At 47.8% G+C, this 18,836-nt stretch overlaps 1 protein-coding gene across 6 annotated transcripts in view; it reads left to right on the forward strand.

Moving 5' to 3' along the window:
- FN1 (fibronectin 1) overlaps positions 1-17,152 on the forward strand; it is a 51,879-nt gene extending 34,727 nt beyond the window's left edge. For 2 of the 6 annotated variants that reach the window (XM_053983192.1, XM_053983197.1), the window contains 19 exons: positions 73-342; positions 701-817; positions 1,176-1,340; positions 1,978-2,133; positions 2,883-2,996; positions 4,665-4,934; positions 6,712-6,899; positions 7,957-8,044; positions 8,198-8,374; positions 8,601-8,690; positions 8,899-9,078; positions 9,639-9,728; positions 10,532-10,998; positions 11,545-11,683; positions 12,558-12,722; positions 13,786-13,911; positions 14,472-14,578; positions 15,107-15,217; positions 15,549-16,395. In XM_053983192.1, coding sequence (XP_053839167.1) covers positions 73-342; positions 701-817; positions 1,176-1,340; positions 1,978-2,133; positions 2,883-2,996; positions 4,665-4,934; positions 6,712-6,899; positions 7,957-8,044; positions 8,198-8,374; positions 8,601-8,690; positions 8,899-9,078; positions 9,639-9,728; positions 10,532-10,998; positions 11,545-11,683; positions 12,558-12,722; positions 13,786-13,911; positions 14,472-14,578; positions 15,107-15,217; positions 15,549-15,623 — 3,095 coding nt within the window. In that variant the 3' untranslated portion in view covers positions 15,624-16,395. Of the gene's footprint in view, positions 1-72; positions 343-700; positions 818-1,175; positions 1,341-1,977; positions 2,134-2,882; positions 2,997-4,664; positions 4,935-6,711; positions 6,900-7,956; positions 8,045-8,197; positions 8,375-8,600; positions 8,691-8,898; positions 9,079-9,638; positions 9,729-10,531; positions 10,999-11,544; positions 11,684-12,557; positions 12,723-13,785; positions 13,912-14,471; positions 14,579-15,106; positions 15,218-15,548; positions 16,396-16,436 lie in introns of those variants that run through there. The other 4 variants (XM_053983196.1, XM_053983198.1, XM_053983194.1 and 1 more) reach the window with 3 other exon arrangements.
- The last annotated feature ends 1,684 nt before the right edge of the window (positions 17,153-18,836 follow it).

Genomic DNA, 18,836 nt, shown 5'->3' on the forward strand with positions numbered 1-18,836 from the left:
TTTACTTTTTTTTCCTCTGATGATGCCAAGCAGTTTGGTTGAGCTCATCCTCGTGTCTCTTGAAACACCCAGGTCTTGATTCCCCCACTGGCCTGGACTTCTCGGATATAACGGCGAACTCCTTCACCGTGCACTGGATTGCTCCTCGTGCCACCATCACGGGCTACAGGATCCGCTACCAGCCCGAGCAGGGCGGGGGCCGGCCCAAGGAGGACCGTGTGCCCCCCTCCAGGAACTCCATCACCCTCACCAACCTGCTGCCAGGCACCGAGTACGTGGTCAGCATCATCGCCCTCAACGGCAGGGAGGAGAGCCTGCCCTTGGTTGGCCAGCAGACAACAGGTGAGCCTGGAGGGAATGCTGGATTTGGAGCGTCCCCTAGCAAAGTCCTTGCTGTTAACCACGTCTCCCCTACCAGCTTCACTCATGAGGAGATGCCTGTGTACTGAGGTAGGGCCTGATTTAGGAAAAGGTGGGAGGACCCGTGCTGCTTTCAGGTGTTTCTAGGGCCAGCAGAACTATTTTCATTAAATCCAGTCCAATGCCATACGGTTTTTAACCAGATACATCTCTTTGGAGAGGAGTGTGCCAAGCCAAAGGACGGACAGACAGATGAGTAGCAGAGGAGCACGGTATAAGTGGAGTTTGTAGCTGATGTGCAACTGTGTTTAAATTCCTTCTTAATTCTCTGTTTTTCTAGTGTCTGATGTTCCAAGGGACCTGGAAGTCACCCCTACCGGCCCAACCAGCCTCAGGATTTCCTGGGATGCTCCTGCAGTGACAGTCCGATACTACCGGATCACTTATGGTGAAACAGGTGGGGACAGGCTGCTACAGCTGGTCACAGACAGAAACTTCATTCTGAGGCCATTAGAAAGCAGATTGCAAAGGCACCTTGGGCTGTAGCAGACATATAGGTGCCTTTTTGAAAAAAGAGCAAATCATGTTTTGTCTACCCAAAAGAAAGAGTATCTAGAGTATTCCAGTAATTTTAGAAGTGGTTCTATGTGCATGTTTCATTATTTTCCTCAAAACAATTTTGGCCCAACAACCACTGAAATCGACATGGTCCTGTCTTCAGCTTGATACATGTAGGACTGTCCTGGTTTTTGTAGAGATTGTAAATGTATGCTTTACAGGTCCATCACGTTGCTTTCTTAACCTACTCTTGCTAGGTGGAAGCAGCCCAGTACAGGAGTTCACAGTGCCTGGCACTGTGTCTACTGCCACCATCACTGGCATCAAGCCCGGTGTTGAATACACCATCACTGTGTATGCTGTCACTGGCCGTGGAGACAGCCCTGCCAGCAGCAAGCCAGTCACTGTCACCTACAGGACAGGTGAGACCTGATTAAACCAAACAAGGCAAAACCCCTTGCTTTGCGTTGGCTTTTCCCCATAAATGTGTATCGCTGATCCCTGGTTTCTTTCAGAAGCCACGGGCTGTAGGGCCATCAGTTTGTGGAGCTGTGTATCTTGGTGGCCCAGCATGGTGACTGCTGTGACACAGAAGGGGCCTGTGGACTTGGAGAAGGGAAACCCTGTGGAGCCCAGATGGGGATGAAAGCAGTGCTCTACTGCTCATGGCAGAGTGGAAATCCTGTTGGGCTCTCATAAAGTGGGGTCACTGCTGGCTTAACTCCAGTCAGATTATGTGATCCTGAGGAGACTTAACTTTCTAATGCCAAGGCAGTTGTCTCACTTCTGATTTGGATATAGCTGAATCCTACTGCTGTAGCTGCAGATAAAGGCATTAAGTAGCCTTTAAAACAACAAAAATCCTCAACTAATTGATATGAGATCACTCACCCGCACATTGTAGTTAAGGCTTTTTTGCTTTGGGCTAGCATGACAGGAAAGTAAATAGCAACATGTTTTCTCTTCCAAGCAGTGCAGAATAAAATTCAGCCAGGACACAACAGTAGAGGGAGGGTTTCCTGTACCAGCATACTCAGAAAAATTATTTTTGTTGCCCAGAAATAGACACACCCTCCCAGATGCAAGTCACTGATGTGCAGGACAACAGCATCAGCATCAGATGGCTCCCTTCAACATCCCCAGTCACAGGGTATCGAGTCTCTGCTGTCCCTAAGAATGGACATGGGCCCTCAAAAACGAAACACGTCCCTGCAGGTAAGAGTCATGTCATCCTTCACTGGATCCATAAAGAATGCAAGATGTGACCACTAAAATCCTGCTGATGCTTGTACCTTTTTTGCCATCCTGCTGATTTTCAGTTCTGTCTCATCCAGGACAGATGAGCTCAGGCAGATTTTTGCCTCAAAAGCTTCGTATTTCTTTGACATCGCTGTACTGCAAAAGTTTGTTCTTGGCAGCCTCAGTGTGCGTGAAAAGCACCTACATTTCAAAGAAATACCATTGGATTTTCTAGCATCCAGAAAAACGTGCTCTGAAATCCTTCTGGAAGTCACATAACGTGACCCTTGGTCACAGCATGGGTTCAGTCACACACACTACAGGTTTGTAGTGTGTAGTACCTGTGGAACCTGCCATGTCAGTTCTCAGGAAAACTGCACATTGTGGGATCAGCAGAACACTTGGGGATGCTTGTGATGCAGCTGAGTTGATGGTCAGTCTATCCTAAAAAATGATGAAAGCTGGTCTCCCTGTACCTTGTTCTACCCACTGTGCTAATCTGTCCTTTTAGCTGTGGAGCCTTGGAGCCAGGTACAAATGGCAGTTGTGCACTGCCAGAGAAGTGTGGTGCAATTTAAAGGCAAATTTAATTTCAGTCCCACCTTGTTTTGATAACATTTATTCATGGTATGGCTTAGACAGGCCATTCATTCGAGGCTACTTTGAGGCCAGCTCTCTGCAGCTTTGTGCTGTTCTTTCTGACTGATGGTGTTCTTTCCTGCCAGATCAAACTCAAGTCACTATTGAAGGTCTGCAGCCCACAGTGGAGTACACGGTCACTGTCATTGCTCAGAATCAGAACGGGGAGAGCCAGCCCTTGGTTCAGACAGCTGTCACCAGTACGTATTTCACTTCATGGGAACAAACACATGTTTTCCATTGATCTCTGAACCTACCATCACATTCCCAGGGAAAGCAAAAGCCAGGGGCCTGGTCTCCAGGAGAGTGTGAGGTGGTCTGCCCTGTGAGAAGTACCATGCACCTAAACTGCAGATGCTGGCAAAAATGCAGTCCCTCTGCCTCAAACACTGCCAAAATGCAATTTCCTGCCCCCTCAAAGTGCTGCGCTTCTTATTTTCTTTCACTAAAGCTGCAGGGTCTTTTGGGGTTTCATTTGCCATCAGCCAATCAGTGGATAAAATGTGCCAAGATCTCTTTTGTGTGGTGCTAGGTGGCAAAGGTGATTGCTGTTAAGGGACTGGATTGGGCTTGGGAGCACTTGCCCAGTGTGAGAGAGTAAGGGAAACCACATGGGTTATACCAGGAACTTGGGATGAAGCACTGCAAAACAAAGAATAATTCCAGGACTGAGGTGCTGTGTACAAAACAGCAGTCCTGCTCAGGTCACAGAGGGGACACAAGAGGGACCTTGTAACTCAGGGATATGTTTGAGGTAAAGTGCTTTTGAGGGATACCTCTGGGGTAGGGATTTGTGTGATTCTTATTTCCCTCCTCAAGCTTGTATTCAATGCCATGACTCAGCCCCAAACACTGCAGACAACAGGAGCTTCTCCAGAGCTTTGCAGAGATGAGTGAAGAATCCACATTGAAATCAACAAATTCCTGGACAAAAATCACCTTTGCCAACTAGATAATGTAGAAAAATGAGGACTAAAACAACATGGCAAATGAAAAAGATGAAACTTTCTAGAAAAGCATGATTTTGAGCCAATATAAAAATTACATGCTAGATCCTCCCATTTTGTGTAGCAGATGGGTGTATTTCTATGATAGCCACTCCAGACTTCTGAGGAACAAGGCTCGCTTCCCCTGCTCTGAGCTCCCAGAATCCTGTCAATTGGTTTAATTGGGAGGTGTGCATATCACCCAGTTGCACCTGTGGATGTTCCCTATGCACTGAATACAAAGCTGAAAAATTTGTTTCTAACTGATTTTACAATATAATATGCTGAGTAATTTTGCTTTCTTGATGAGTGTGTTAATTGGATATTAATTTATGGAAGGAAATAGTGGGATGGATTCTCCTTGGACTGACACTTAGCACAGTAGTGAACAGCAAGTGCAGCATGAACCCAAACTTACAGAGCCAGCTGCGTTCTCTGGCTGCCTTTGGCACCAGCAACCATTTACATGGGAGAAATGGGTCTTAACATTCCCATTTCTTTTTTTTCCCTTGTCCACTTTTAAGGTAGCTTAATGCTACCTTAAAAGCATTGTGTGAAAAAAAGAGAGTTGTGTGAAAGGGGTTTTGGTGCCAAGGGGACTCAAAAATAGGTGAGAATTGGTGCTCTGGCTGCTTTGAAGGTGGCAATGCAGGTCCTTTTGGTTTCAACAAAGCCAAGATTGCCTTCCTGCTGCCTGGCACCTGCCAGCTCAGGCTTAGGGATGTAAGCATATGTGCAAGGTGCAGCACAGAGGAGAATCCAGTGCCCCCCTTGCCACACCAAACTGAAAACTGCTTTGCATGTAATCGAAATGCTTTTTATTTTCCTCACCCACAACCTGCTTTTTATCACTTAACCTCTTACCGTTAATTTGCCTAACAGACATTGACCGCCCTAAAGGACTAACATTCACTGAGGTGGATGTTGATTCCATCAAAATTGCTTGGGAAAGCCCTCAGGGGCAAGTCACCAGGTACAGGGTGACCTACTCAAGCCCTGAGGATGGAATCCATGAGCTATTGCCGGCCCCAGGTGGCGAAGAAGACACTGCTGAGCTGCATGGCCTCAGGCCAGGTTCTGAGTACACTATCAATATCGTTGCCATTTACGATGACATGGAGAGCCTGCCCCTCACTGGGACCCAGTCCACAGGTACAGCTCCCACCACCCCCAGCAGGCCATGGCAGCAGCGGCTTCTGCCCCGAGGGGTAAAGTGTGCTTCCATGTGCAGCTGCTGCTCCGTGCGGGACAGCCCTAGGGGCAGCCCAGGGGATGGGGTTGCTCCTGAGGGATGGCTTAGCTGGGGCCAGAGAGCTGCCTGGAGCAGAGTCAGCCTGCATACCCATCAGAGAAGGCAGGCAAGAGAGCAGGATTGCAGGAACAGATCCTAGAGAAAGGAGGGAGGAGTGTCCAGAGGTGTCCTGTCCTTGGTCATGGAGCCTGATCCATGGTGAGCGCTCTCACAACGCTCTTGTCTTGCCTTCATGGTATGGGACACCTCAAAGCACAGGTAGTGACCCAACAAGAGAAATGAGGGCAGCTTTCGTGCCCCAGGGACCTTGCTGTTGGAGCCAAAGATCAGCAGGAAGGGCTGGCAGATTGCTGAACCCTCAGGTCTCACAGAGTCTGCAGATCCCTCACTGGCACTGCCCTAGGGACCACAGCCCACTGCATGCCCACACCCTGCACCCTCATCACCTCCACAGGAGAGTCCCTTCTGTGCCAGGCTGATCCAGCTACAATTCCATGCATTGAAAATTCCTTGATGAAAAAGGAAAACTATTGCAAGGAATTAGCTTAATGTTGCTTCCAGCAATATGGAATCCATTGCAAGCTTCCAGCATTACCAGATGTGACTTTATTACAAGGACAGGTAGCACCTGTGTAATAAAGGTCTCCCATTCATTTGTGGCTGAAAAGTTGGCACTTTAATTCCAGGGGTGGAATGAATTCAGTGGGTCCTAGTGTAGGGATCTGCTGTGCTAAACTGAAGCAGAGTGATGTAATGATGGAACAGCTGGCTGACTACCTGCCAGAAATGCAAATTTAATACTTTTTCAAACCCACCCTCTGTGGTTTATCTTTTGAGGGCTGCTCAAAAGTGGATTTGAAGTCATTCAAGATTCTCATGGGCTTTAGATTGAGCTCTGAGCTAAGCCAGAAGGAAGAATTATCCTCTGTTTCCACGCTGTAAAACTGGAAAGCAGTGATAGCAATGTGCCATAGTGGGCACTATGCTAAGGTTTATCTTTGCTCTGTTTACAGCCCCAGGCTTACTAACAGTAAGGCAAGAGAATATTTCAATGGACACTCCTTTTTTTAGGCAAGCATTTGTTTGTAAGGATAGTGGATGTGTTAGCTCCTGAACAGGCTCTTGTGTGATGAGCCTTGTGGCCACCACAGCTCTGCTTTTCCATTGCCTCACTCGCTGTGTAAGTGGCTGCAAAATGCTTCCCCTCTCCATTTGCAGTATTTTTATATCTTCTCTGCAATTCCTGAGCCTGCTTCCTACTTACTTTTGTAAATCTTCCATCGTATTTTGGAAGTGAACAGACCGGGGCAAGTGGAGCAGGACTAAACCGTGAGCTGTGTGATGAAAAGCAGAGACTGATAGAATAATTAAAACAGGCTGGCCTACTAGAGATTTAAGCACCTTCCCAAGCCTTTACCTTATATCACAGCAAATGTCATTGCTCACTTAATTTCAGGGTTGAAGCATCGATATCTCCTTATTTCTGCTGAAAAGTGTTTCTGTAGATTTGAGAATCTCCTTCTGGATAACACATCCCCTCCCCCGGTGCTTTATGCCTGTGTTTGCAGAAGGCACTCCACTTTCCTGGCCTAAACCTGTCTCATGTTCAGGAGACACTATTGTCTTATCCAACTGTCTTTTCTTAAAGTAACCATGTGCCTGTCTGGATTTTTGCAGCAATTCCACCTCCAACAAACCTGAAGTTTACTCAGGTAACTCCCACCAGTCTCACCATCAACTGGAATGCACCCAACGTTCGCCTCACTGGCTACAGAGTCAGAGTGACCCCCAAAGAAAAGACTGGTCCTATGAAAGAAATCAACCTTTCTCCAGACAGCACATCTGCAGTCGTGTCTGGCTTGATGGTAACTTCTTTCTTTGTGTTTTGGAAAGGAGATTTTTGAAGAAATTTCAGATTCCTGTGTCAGGAGCTACAGTTGGAGTAGATCATTACAGCTCCTAAGGGTCTGGCTCTGAAGCTCATGGCAAGAGCCATGAGTAGCCTGCAGCTACTCGGCACTGTAGTTTTTTTAAAAGGCAAGTAATTGGCCTGCTGAAGCTGCATTCTACCCCCTTCCTCATCTAGCACAGAGAGACTAGATGCCTAATCAAATGCAAATTACCAGGTTCATAATCAAAAGTAACCCAGCAAAATGCTTTTACTCATCTTTCACAAAAGAGGTCAGATAAAGTGATCTAACACAGAGATTTCAAGCTGTGATATGGGAGCTCTGGCAGTCTATTGCCTATTTTTAAGACATCTGCAAAATATAAGTTAAAAATACAAGTCTTTTGTGAGTAGGCTTAAATTTGCTATATAGCCATCTTCTCAAGTGGAAGCATTTCAGGAGTTCCTGAACTGGAGAAGGCTGAAAATAACTGCTTTTATGGTTCCTGTGATCTTAAAAAGCTACTCATCTGTTTTTAAGGAGTTTTATGAATAATTTTCCAAAATGAGCCTTAAAAAACATTCTAATCTAAGTGGACCCATGGTTTGATGCAGCCATGGACAAAACCCCCCATGCTGTTACATTCACAATTCTCTTATTCACATCATTTTATTCTTTATCATAGCGAATAGCATCCATTAACCCTGGGAAAAATAGGAGGGAAATTAGAGTTTCTCTGAAGAATCAGCATTGAAGAACAGATTCTAAAATGAGGGGTGAGAAATAAGCTTCTTCCAGGATTTCTTCTGCTCCTGAGTGTGCACATGTGCACAGTGTGTCAGGGTCCGTGCCTACTCTTCTATTCCAGCTGGAAATAATTAGAATTATGCCATCAGTCCTTCCCCAATTTATTTTAAGGTTTCATGTTTCAGTAAGTGGTGACTGAGAAACCTGGCTCCACCAGACACTGAGGGCAGGAGTATTTCCCCCCATGCTGGGTCCTGTTAACATGGTACAACTCTGTCCATTCTAGGTAGCAACCAAGTATGAAGTGAGTGTGTATGCTCTGAAGGACTCCCTGACCAGCAGACCAGCCCAGGGGGTGGTCACAACCCTTGAAAGTAAGTGGTGGCCCCCCCAAATGACCACTTAGTGCTGTGTGGGTGCAGAGGCCAGGAGCTATGTCCAAGCTCCATCCCAGGCTGCACCAACACTTGGCTGGTAAGATTGCCAGTCCCCACTGTACTGACAGGACCCCTTTCCCTTGTGTGCAGATGTGAGTCCCCCTCGCAGGCCCCGGGTGACAGATGTCACCGAGACAACCATCACCATTACCTGGAGGACCAAGACTGAGACCATCACTGGCTTCCTGGTGGAAGCCGTCCCCGCGGGCGGCCAGAACCCCATTCAGAGGACCATCAGCCCTGAGCTCAGGAGTTACACTATCACTGGTAAGTGAGGGCTTCTGCAGCTCCAGGGTCATATCAGAAAGTACACCGGGTTCTTCTTTTGGAATTGAATATCCTTGATGAGAAATACTATAGGAACAAAAGGTGAGAGAAAATATCTGAGGCATCAAGACTAGGCTCCAAGAAGAGGTTATTGAAAGACCTTCTGATGGTCATCTTAGGTGGCTTCCTCTCCTTAGCTAACATTTGTGTTTCAACTTCATTTTAGGCTTGCAGCCTGGCACTGACTACAAGATCTACCTGTACACTCTGAACGAGAATGCACGCAGCTCCCCGGTGGTGCTGGATGCCTCCACTGGTAATGATCTTGTCTGACCTTTTTGCTCATGTTAGCACACAGTAATGACATATGGCCAGTTAGGAGTTGTCTATATCTGATCACATTTAATATTCCCTGTGACTTAGAGCAATAGCTTTGAGAAGGGTGTCAAGCAGGTGTAGCTCAGGTGAAGAATATGCTGGTCTTTTCTGCATTTGCCTTGTTAAACCCTTTTGTTTCCACCCAGCTATCGATGCTCCTTCTAACCTGCGCTTCCTTACAACCACGAGCAACTCCCTGCTGGCCACCTGGCAGCCTCCCCGAGCCAAGATCACGGGCTACATCATCAGATATGAGAAACCTGGCTCACCAGTCAAGGAGGTCTTGCCTCGGCCCCGGCCCGGCACCACCGAGGCTACCATTACTGGTAACTCTGTTTTGTCTGGGAGCTCTTCACTTGAAACACTTGAATTTCAAGAGAGAGGGAGGGGGAAGACCTAATTATAAAGTGCATTGATGATTAGCTAATAGACAGAGAAAATTGTGTTCCTTTATTGTGGCTTCCAGTACTAGAGAGTGGTCCTATAAGCACACCTGTCCTACAAACACATTGCACTTCACTGATCAGAACAACCACCACATTCAAACTGTCTGGTGCTTGTTTCCACTGTCACCACAATTGTTGTCCTTTCAAGAAAGAAAAGCCCCTGATTCTGGCACCCACCAGTCACATGTGCTAAAGATCCCTTATGTTTGGGTCCATGATCCCAGCTGACATGGTCAGACTGCAAACTTGCTCTGAGGAACAGGAGGGTGAACTCTCTGCACTGTCCTGAAAACCTCGGGTGTGAAATGCACGTACCTGATACTGTAGCCATACCCACCTCTCATTCTGCCTTAGTTCTCACAGATAATCATAAAAGAAAAACAATTTTAGACTGACATGAGTCTAAAATGAGCTGCTTTATGTCCTTCCTCCCTCCCTAGGTTTGGAACCTGGCACTGAATACATCATCTACATTATTGCTGTGAAGAACAGTCAGAAGAGTGAACCACTGGTTGGCAGAAAAAGGACAGGTAAAACAAAGCTCTGGATTGTTGTGTGCCAGTAGGAGATAGCTTCTACTTGGGGAATACCGTGTGAAAGACATTGAAGGACACTTGTGGAGGACTGAAATAATGATGCTTTTAAAAATGTCCTGTTCATACCACTCAGCCTCACCTTTTCTTTGAGTCAAATAGGCTTTGTAAGGAGGTTTGCCTTTCTAAGGATGCAGGAGGTACACTTCTAAATTTATATTAATAACATTTACCTGTGTTTGAACACTAGCAACAGAACAGTGTGCTTGATGCTGGATTCTTGCTTGGGTACCTAATGGATAATTAAATCAGGGTTAACATGACTGTCTAACACTTGATGGTGTCAAATGCAGAATCCATTCCATTTGTTGCCTGTTGCATTCCTCTTGCTTTGCAACTTTCACAGTACAAGATTGAGATGCCTATAGCAAGCAAAAAATCAGCTGGACATCCAGATATAATCAAGGAGCAAGTTTCTTCCTGCTCACCAATGATTCCTCTTAAAATGATAACCTGCGACTATCTCTTGTAATCATTTCTTCTCAGTCTGAGCAGTGGTGGTGGCTTCTTTGGGTTGCAGTGTTCAAAAGTGTTGCTCAGCTGTATGAAAATTTTGTAGCAGCACACTTTTTATGCCTACGTGTAAAAGATGCAGAGAGGGAAATTACCTCATAAAAGGTGTGTTGCATCTTGGGGTAATTGCTAATATTTGATGCTTGGAGTGGTGTAATGCAGCTGATGGATTTCCATTGTTGCTTTGTCACACTTTGCTTGATGGCCTCTAACCTTTCCTTGGCCAGATGATCTCCCCACGTTGATCAGCAGACCACACCCCAACCAGCCCGACATCCTGGATGTGCCTTCCATTGACGAGGGGACCCCTTACCTCACGAACAACAGGTATGACAATGGCAACGGTATCCAACTTCCAGGCTCCTCTGGGCACCCTCAGACAGTGGGACACCAGGGGCAGCAGGTCTTCTTCGAGGAGCACGGCTACAGGCGGCCTGGGCCCACCACAGCCACTCCCCTCAGGCCGGGATCCAGGCAGCCGCTGCCCAGCGTGGACGAAGCCATCGAGATCCCGGGGTACCAGGTGCCCATCGTGGTGGAGCCCTTGTACCCGCACTCGCGCGGGCCCCGGCGCAACGACAGCGCGGGCCAGGAGGCCCTGTCCCAGACCACCATCTCCTGGAGACCGCTGCTGGAGAGCTCCGAGTACATCATCTCCTGCCAGCCCGTCAGCCAGGATGAGGACACGCTGCAGGTAACGGGCTGTCTCAGCAGAGGGATGGTGTAGCCTCACCTGAGTCTCTCGGGGCCCCAGAGCCTCTGCTGTGCTAAGGGAGTGGCAGGAATTAGCCTGAAGAGTCTGTTTAACACGTAGCTGAGACCAGGATGGATGAAAGCCTCCCTTACCTCTTTTATGGAAAATGCTCCAGGATAAAACTGCAAAACCAGAAAAATTTGAAATGCTGTCAGCAGTAATGTTTGACCAAGGAAGGGGGCAGATAGCTGAGTGGAAGTTTTAAAGACTGAGGTGCTGCTTCTCCAAGCTACAGCACTCTTCCTATGAAGTCTCCCTTGGTTTCCTTGAAATGGCAAAACTAACCCCTCGTGATCCATAGTCCAGAGTAGCCAAGTCTGACTTGGTATTGTTTGAAATTCTCAGAGTATCTAAGGGGAGTGGTCTGGCTCCATCATGGTACAGAGCATAGGGGTCATCCTAAACATCCTGTCTCTCCTATAAGAGAGGTAACATCTAAAGGGTATTCCCACCTTTCTGGTGACCTGGCATTGTCTCTTGTTGCAGTTCAGGGTTCCTGGCACTTCCTCTAGTGCCACACTCAAGGGTCTCACAAGAGGGGCCACCTACAACATCATAGTAGAAGCCCTGAAGGACCACCGAAGACAGAAGGTGCTGGAGGAGGTGGTCACAGTTGGCAACACTGGTAAGGAACAGCCTTGGGGAGTCTGGCTGAACCTGTGCAGCCCCTGCCTCATTCCCCTTACTCAAGGTCACCTACCTGGTGCCCAAGCTTGACAATAGTTCAGAAAGGAAACTTCTGACAAGGACAGTTCATAGCAGGACACTGGGACAAGTGATTTGTGAGGTCCTCTGGTTTTGGATAACTTACAGACACCGATGGTGGGATGAGAGCTGTCCTGAGCTGCTGTGCAAGCACAGAGAGTGTGCTTTGAGCCTGCAGACACACCCCAAGGCCCCAAGAGAGATCTGGGTTTTGCTGTGCTTAAAGGGAGTCTTGTATCTGTCACAGACTGGACCATCAGCTCTTGACCCTGATTATCACACCTGAGCTGGTGGTTGTAAAGCACCCACCAGCCAAGGCACACACCTAAGGCGACCAATCACTCTGCCCAACAGGGTCTGCTCTCCTTCTCCCATCCCCCTGCCATGACACACAACCTGCAGCACCCCAAAAAGGTGCACGTGTAGCTACCAACCCCATGCTGTTCCTCAGCATCTTACAGCACATTTTCTCCTAAAAACAGGCAGAGTCAGGTTGTTGCTCACCAGCAGCAAATGCAAAAACTCGCACTTGCTTGAAACTTGGCAAATCAAAATGAAAATAGCCTTCATGTCAGTTTTTTTTTTTATCATTCAACTGCTCTGACACATGCAAATGGAAAATAAATCACAGGGAGCTGGGCTGCTGACAGCCGTCAAGTATATGCCCATGGGGTAACTCCATTACTGCCAGGATATTGCAAGAAGCAAAAAGTGTGTATTCACTGAAAATCAGTCTGTCTTTCAGCAGCTCCCATTGCTGTGTGTGATGCCTGTTTCTTCTCTTTCTGTTCCAGTGTCTGAAGGATTAAACCAGCCAGCTGACGACACCTGCTTTGATACTTACACCGGCTCCTATTATTCCATTGGCGAGGAATGGGAGCGCTTATCTGAAACTGGCTTTAAGCTCTGGTGCCAGTGTTTAGGCTTTGGCAGTGGCCATTTCAGATGTGACTCTTCTAGTGAGTAGCTTGCTGTTAACCATCCCCATCCCCACTCTCCCCCAGCACCAGTGCCATGTTTGACAGACTCAGCCTGATCCAAACATGATGCAAATGAAGGCAGGGTCTGAAGTCCTTAAACCAAAGTGGTGTTTTGCATCATAAGAAGTGATGGAAAACTTTGGTTACCTCTGAGCTTTGCATCTAATCTAGAATTGCCACCAGCAACAATCAATATTGTATTGATAAGAGACTTTTTTACCTTGCCAGACATGCCTTGGCAATATGGAAAAGTGTGGATTTCAGTGGGTATTACAGCCAGTGCTGGAATTACAATAAATCTGATTTGCATTGCAGGCAGCCTTTGCAAAGCAGCTTGCAAAACCAGTTTTCTAATTTTTCTAACACTTCTGCCCAGGGCATTAAGTTTTATTCTTTGCAGAACTGTATGGTTTACATGGAAAAATATCCAACTTGACACAAGGGAATGGAACAAAAGTCTGTGATTGAGCAGTTTAACACGACACATACCTAGCTAATTGAAATTAGGCTTTTAAATTGTGGAATAAGCTCAGCAAAGAGAGTATTTCTGCAATTTGCATAGATTCAGAGGAGTCAGGAGTCATGTAAAGACACTTAATTTTACAGGAAAAGATGCTTATTTTACAGGATTAATATTTATATTTCATTATTGGATACTCACGGCTTACCCATGGTGTCTTGCAAGATTGTGGTAAATTTTATGCTGGGTATTTGTTCAAAAAAGAGCACTTAAATATTCTTCTCTTCTTTCCTACCCCACATCTATTAAATTCCTTTTCATTTCTTTTCATCTCCTATGAACCAAACCGCCTCTCCCCACTCTTTGTCACATCCTACTTTTTTCCCAAGAGCCTCTACACATTTTCCAGAGCTGAAACAGCCTTCAGCAGTTAAAAACTGCAGGAGCTGAACCCTTTTCCTCCTTGGAACTTAGATGAGCTGAGAAGATTCTTTCTCCTGCCTTTCCTGAGACAATGCCAAGCTCTTTTCCTCCTGCTGTATGTGGGATAACTCCTGATTCTTGTTCCCCTACCTTCTCCAGAGTGGTGCCATGACAATGGAGTTAACTACAAGATTGGGGAGAAGTGGGACAGGCAAGGGGAGAATGGACAGATGATGAGCTGCACCTGCCTTGGGAATGGAAAAGGAGAATTCAAGTGTGAACCTCGTAAGTGTCTTTCTGCTGTTAGTCTGAGCTCTCATTCAGCATCTCAGCTCTGTCCTGCCAGGGGGACAAGCAGATTATCAGTGTGCCTGGTTCAGGCTGAACTGGTGACAGCTTCAGTCTGTTCTCACAAGAGATGAAGGCATAAATCTCACATTCCTGAGCTTGAAAAAAAGAAAACCTTCTGTTAGCTGAGGTCACAGCACACTGAGCACCTGTCTGCCTCTGGCCCTGGAGCTGCACACCAGGGATATGTCACTGTCTCAGAGGGGTGGATTACCCCAGCTGGACTTTCCTGCAGGGCCTCTTGCCTCAAGCTCCTCTGGCCTTCACACTGTGACTTAAACTGCATTGCTCTTGTCAGGAAAATACCCCCCTGCTGTAGGTTAAAGTGTCTGGAGAGCTGTGAGCATGTCTGATGTTCCCCTGCCAGTCAGGGAGCCTCTGGTCAGACAAGGGGAGCACACTTCCCCAGGGGCTCCCCTTCTGATCACCTGGCTGCTTTGAGAATGCTTAAAGCCAAGCCCAGGCCCTGCATCTGAGCTCTGCCTGTGCCTCCACAGATGAGACCACGTGCTATGACGATGGGAAGATGTACCACGTTGGGGAGCAGTGGCAGAAGGAGTACTTTGGGGCCATCTGCTCCTGCACTTGTTACGGAGGACAGCAGGTAAGCAGGAGGGAGGTGTTAGGCTGGGCACAGGGGAGGCTGTGCTGGGCTGCACTTAAGACTGCTGGGTTTCAGGTCATGGAAGGGGCCAAAACAGGCCCATATAAGGAGAGAAGTGATTAGGAGAGCTGCAGTACTTGCATTGGTGCCTGTCTGGTGTAACACAGGAGCAGCCTCATTGGTGCTGCTGGCTCTAGCCTTGTGTATGAATGATCGTGAATTAATGGCTTCAAGCTGAAGGAGAGTAGATTTAGATTGGATATCAGGAAGAAATTCTTCCCTGTGGGGGTGGTGAGGCCTGGCACAGATTTCCCAGAGAAGCTGTGGCTGCCCCATCCCTGCAAGTGTCCAAGGCCAGGCTGGGTGGTGCTTGGAGCAGCCTGGGATAGTGGAAGGTGTCTCTGCCCACAGGAGGGGAGTGGAATGGGATGAGCTTTAGGCTCCCTCCCAGCCCAGCCCAGCCTGAGATGCTGTGAGCCCTGGCAGCTCCTTGGCCACGGCACTGACGGGCCCGTTCTGTCCCCGCAGGGCTGGCGCTGTGACAACTGCCGCAGGCCCAGCGTGGAGGTGGCCCCCGAAGGCTCTGCTGGCCACACCTACACACAGTTCACACAGAGGTACCACCAGGCCACCAACACTGTGAGTACAGCTCTCCTTCTCTGCCCCGTCCTGGTTGAGTCTGGCACAGGTGGTGGGGTCGCTGCAGGGCGAGAGCAGCCGCGGGTTCGTGCTCCCCCAGTAGTGCATGGCAGCCCCCAGCACACACACACCTGCTTGAGCTCACCCTCCACACACACGGGCAGTGCCACAGTCCCAGCAGGGCCTCGATGCATGCTCTGAGGCAGTAGTGCATGGAGTGATTTCCAGCTGTGTGCTTTGTGCTGGGAAACAGCCCCAGGCGCTGCCAACAGCTCCCAGCACAAACCACGCCCAGGACAGAGCTCTAACTGATTTCCTTCCCTCCCGACAGAACGTCAACTGCCCCATTGAGTGTTTCATGCCCCTAGATGTACAGGCAGACACACAACAGCCACGGGGAAAGTAACATCGAGCAAGACTTCTTGCGGCCATGGCAACAGACAAACCAAAGTATAAATCCCTATGTGCCACGATTACCATCCAAACTGGAGTGATGCTAGCAAAACTGCATCTAGTGAGAATGGCCCCCTGCTCTGGAGCCATTTTCCCAGCTTAAGCTCAACTCACAGCTTCTCCAAGCGCCACTCTTGGAGTGTTTCAGACTTTTCTCATGATTGATAGTGATTGTCTTGGTTTTGCTCAATATTTTCAAATTTAAAGAGGGCAAGGAAAAAAAATGGGGAGGAAGGGGAGAGGTTGTAAATCACAAATTTGGTGGGGGATCAAAATACTGATGGGGAGGGAGGGTGTAGAAACTCAAGGTTCTTTTGCTCTGCAAGAACATTTGAGTACAACAATACTGAGGTTTAGGGATAGGAAAGTCCACCAAACACTTCTGCTTTCACATAAGCGTGCAGCCAGCAATAAGATAGGAACAGCAAATCCAATCACTGTGATTTTTAAAATATGCACAGTCCTAATTCTTTCTTGATGATCCTAGTATTTTTCTAGCTGTATCTTTATATCTCATACTGTTATTTATCAGTTTTGTTCCCCTGATCTTCAAGTGTTTTTATATGGGAATAAAATGTATGGAAGACACTTAGTATGCAGTTGACAAAAGAGGAATTTGGTGTAATTATGATCAGTGATTATTTTTATACTGTAAGTGCCAAAGCTTTACTACTGTGGAAAAGAAAAAAAAACAACTCTTTTAATAAAAAGATTTACAAACCAGACATCTAGTTTAAGGGATTCTCTTTGCTGCCATGGAATTTAGGATGAAGATGATTATTCTCAGCTGGATTATTCTGAGGTGGATAATTCTGAGCGGGATGATTCAGAGCTGGAGTAACACGAGATGGAACAAACATCCCCAAGAAGAGTGAAGTAAACCTGGAGAGAATATTGGTAGAGCAGTTTGTTAATTAAAGGCTTCCAGCTGCACCCCTGTCCCTGTAGAGCACAGACAGTGGGTAGGTATGGCATGGGCAGGAGGCACAGGCTTGCTTTGGGGCAACAGGGGAAGGGAGGGAAAGGCAAACAGCCCCTGCTTTGCGCACATGAACTGAGCTAGAGCTGGTTCCATACCTAGAATTCAATAAGCTTTCAGTGGCTGACGTGCCAGAATTAGTGAGACAGTCCAAACCTGTGAAGTTGAATGTGTTCAAAGCTTCAAAACCCAGCAGGAGACAGGCAGCAGCTGGGTCTAAGCCTGGGTGTTACAGGCACAGGCCCCTTTCTTGTCTCCTGTGCTTCTACCTCATGGTGGGGAGGGAGGTAAACAAAATGCTCCTCAGTATCCTTTTGATGAGAGTGAACCAAGCCAGCAGGGAGTCCCTTTGCTTGCTCTGCCAGGACCTGTCCAGCCTTTGCAAATGCAGAACAGGACAGGTCCTGTCAGGATTGCTGAGCCCCCTCCCCGGGCTGCACACGCACTGTACTGCTCCAGTCACTGGCATTCTCTGCACCCAATAAAGCATCACATGAAAACACCATCTGGCTTCTTGACATGTGGCAGCTGCCATCGGGGATTGCTATCTACAGAGCACCCAAAACCTCTGCAAAGAGCAGGATGATTGCAGCAGCAGACAGTTCTACCCCACCAGTGTTCAAAAGCCAAACATGTCCCTAAAAAAACCTGAGAACTAAAACTGCCCTAGACAGAGACACAGGGGAGTAGTTTCCCATTAAACTAGATTGGTTTTCCCAAGTGAGGGCTACATATTTTGGACCAGAGAACAACTCTGCAACGATCCTTTCACTTTGTCACTAAATAATTCACTTTATCAACACACTGAAGGGAGTCAGAGCCCACCTCCTCTCCTCTGCCACGTCTCTTGTACCAGCAGCAAACATCTCCCCTGCCCACAGGGAGCATTTCAAGATAAAATAATTTAAACAGCACTTTTCCCCAAGCTCCCTGTAGAGGTTTGTCTGTGCCCTAAAGCATATGCTGCTCACAGCTATGCCAAGCCCTGCAGAATTTAAACCCTTGGCAGTTCTTTTCCAGAACAGGAGGCACATCTCCACAGGGCTTGTCTGCTCAGCTTTATGTAGAGCCCAGGAATAACCAGAGTCAGGGCTCTCTATCCAGGGAAAAGTCCCTTGGTGGCTGAAGAAGAAAATAAAACCCCTCTGTTACTGGCTGCCAAGGCCCAGAATGATTCCTCCCTGCTCTCTGTTCACATCCACATTTTGGGAGCTGTTGTCCTGCCAGCAGAGGACCTGCCAGGGGCAAGGTGCAACACGGTGACAGTGCAAATCCCAGCCTGGCAGCAGCTGCTCCTCAGAACACATCAGCTGAAGGGACATTCCCTACATTCTGGGAAATGACACCAAGCAGAGCTCAGTCTGCTTTTAATCCCTGCAAACATCCAAGGCAGAAGCAGATCAGCACACTTCAGGAGGGGCACTGTGAGACCACCACAGCCCTTTCCTGCAACCACTCCCACAGCTTCAGGGGATGCTTCCTTCAAGGGAGAAGGTGCCAGGCTAGTTGGAACTGTCACTGCAGCCCAGGGGACAAGCCATCCCCAGAGCCATTCCTGTGAAGTCACCTCACACCTGGAACCAGACCAGAGATTTTTATCAACCTTTACCCACTCAAGTGAGGCAGGATCATCAAGAGCTCTTGTTTGGGACATTAAACAATCCAATTTTCCCCCTCTGACAACTTAACCTTACCACAAGCACAGCAGGAGGCAAAAGCATCCCTCTGCAGGTGCTGGATGATGTGTACAAGTCATGCAGCACAAGAGAGCAGGCAGGTCCTAGATAGAGCTATCAGCTGAGGTGGGTATTTCCTATCTCGTGCAGATCTCACCTGGAAGATCAGTACCTATTAACTGCCTTCAGTAAAACCAACAGTGCCCCAAGGACAGTAAACAAAGGATCAGGGGAATACACAGAACTGGAGCTGCCAGATTCTTACTGCCAGTCTCTGTTTTAGCCAATGCTGTGGAAGATGCAGGTAAAGAATGGACAGAGGGATTCCCTGGAGAACCTCACAGCAGGGTCTGTGCCAGCTGCAGCCACACAGCAGGACAGAGAAGACACGTAAGGAGCATTGTGGACTCTCCTCTGTGGAAGAGTCCCAAACCCCAACTTTTACTTTAAAACTCCAAGCAATGACAATTCACAGGAAGCAACAGCACAGAAAACAGTCAGAGGCCAGGGT

This window comes from Vidua macroura, chromosome 7, assembly GCF_024509145.1.
Source record: "Vidua macroura isolate BioBank_ID:100142 chromosome 7, ASM2450914v1, whole genome shotgun sequence".
Lineage (NCBI taxonomy): Eukaryota > Metazoa > Chordata > Aves > Passeriformes > Viduidae > Vidua > Vidua macroura.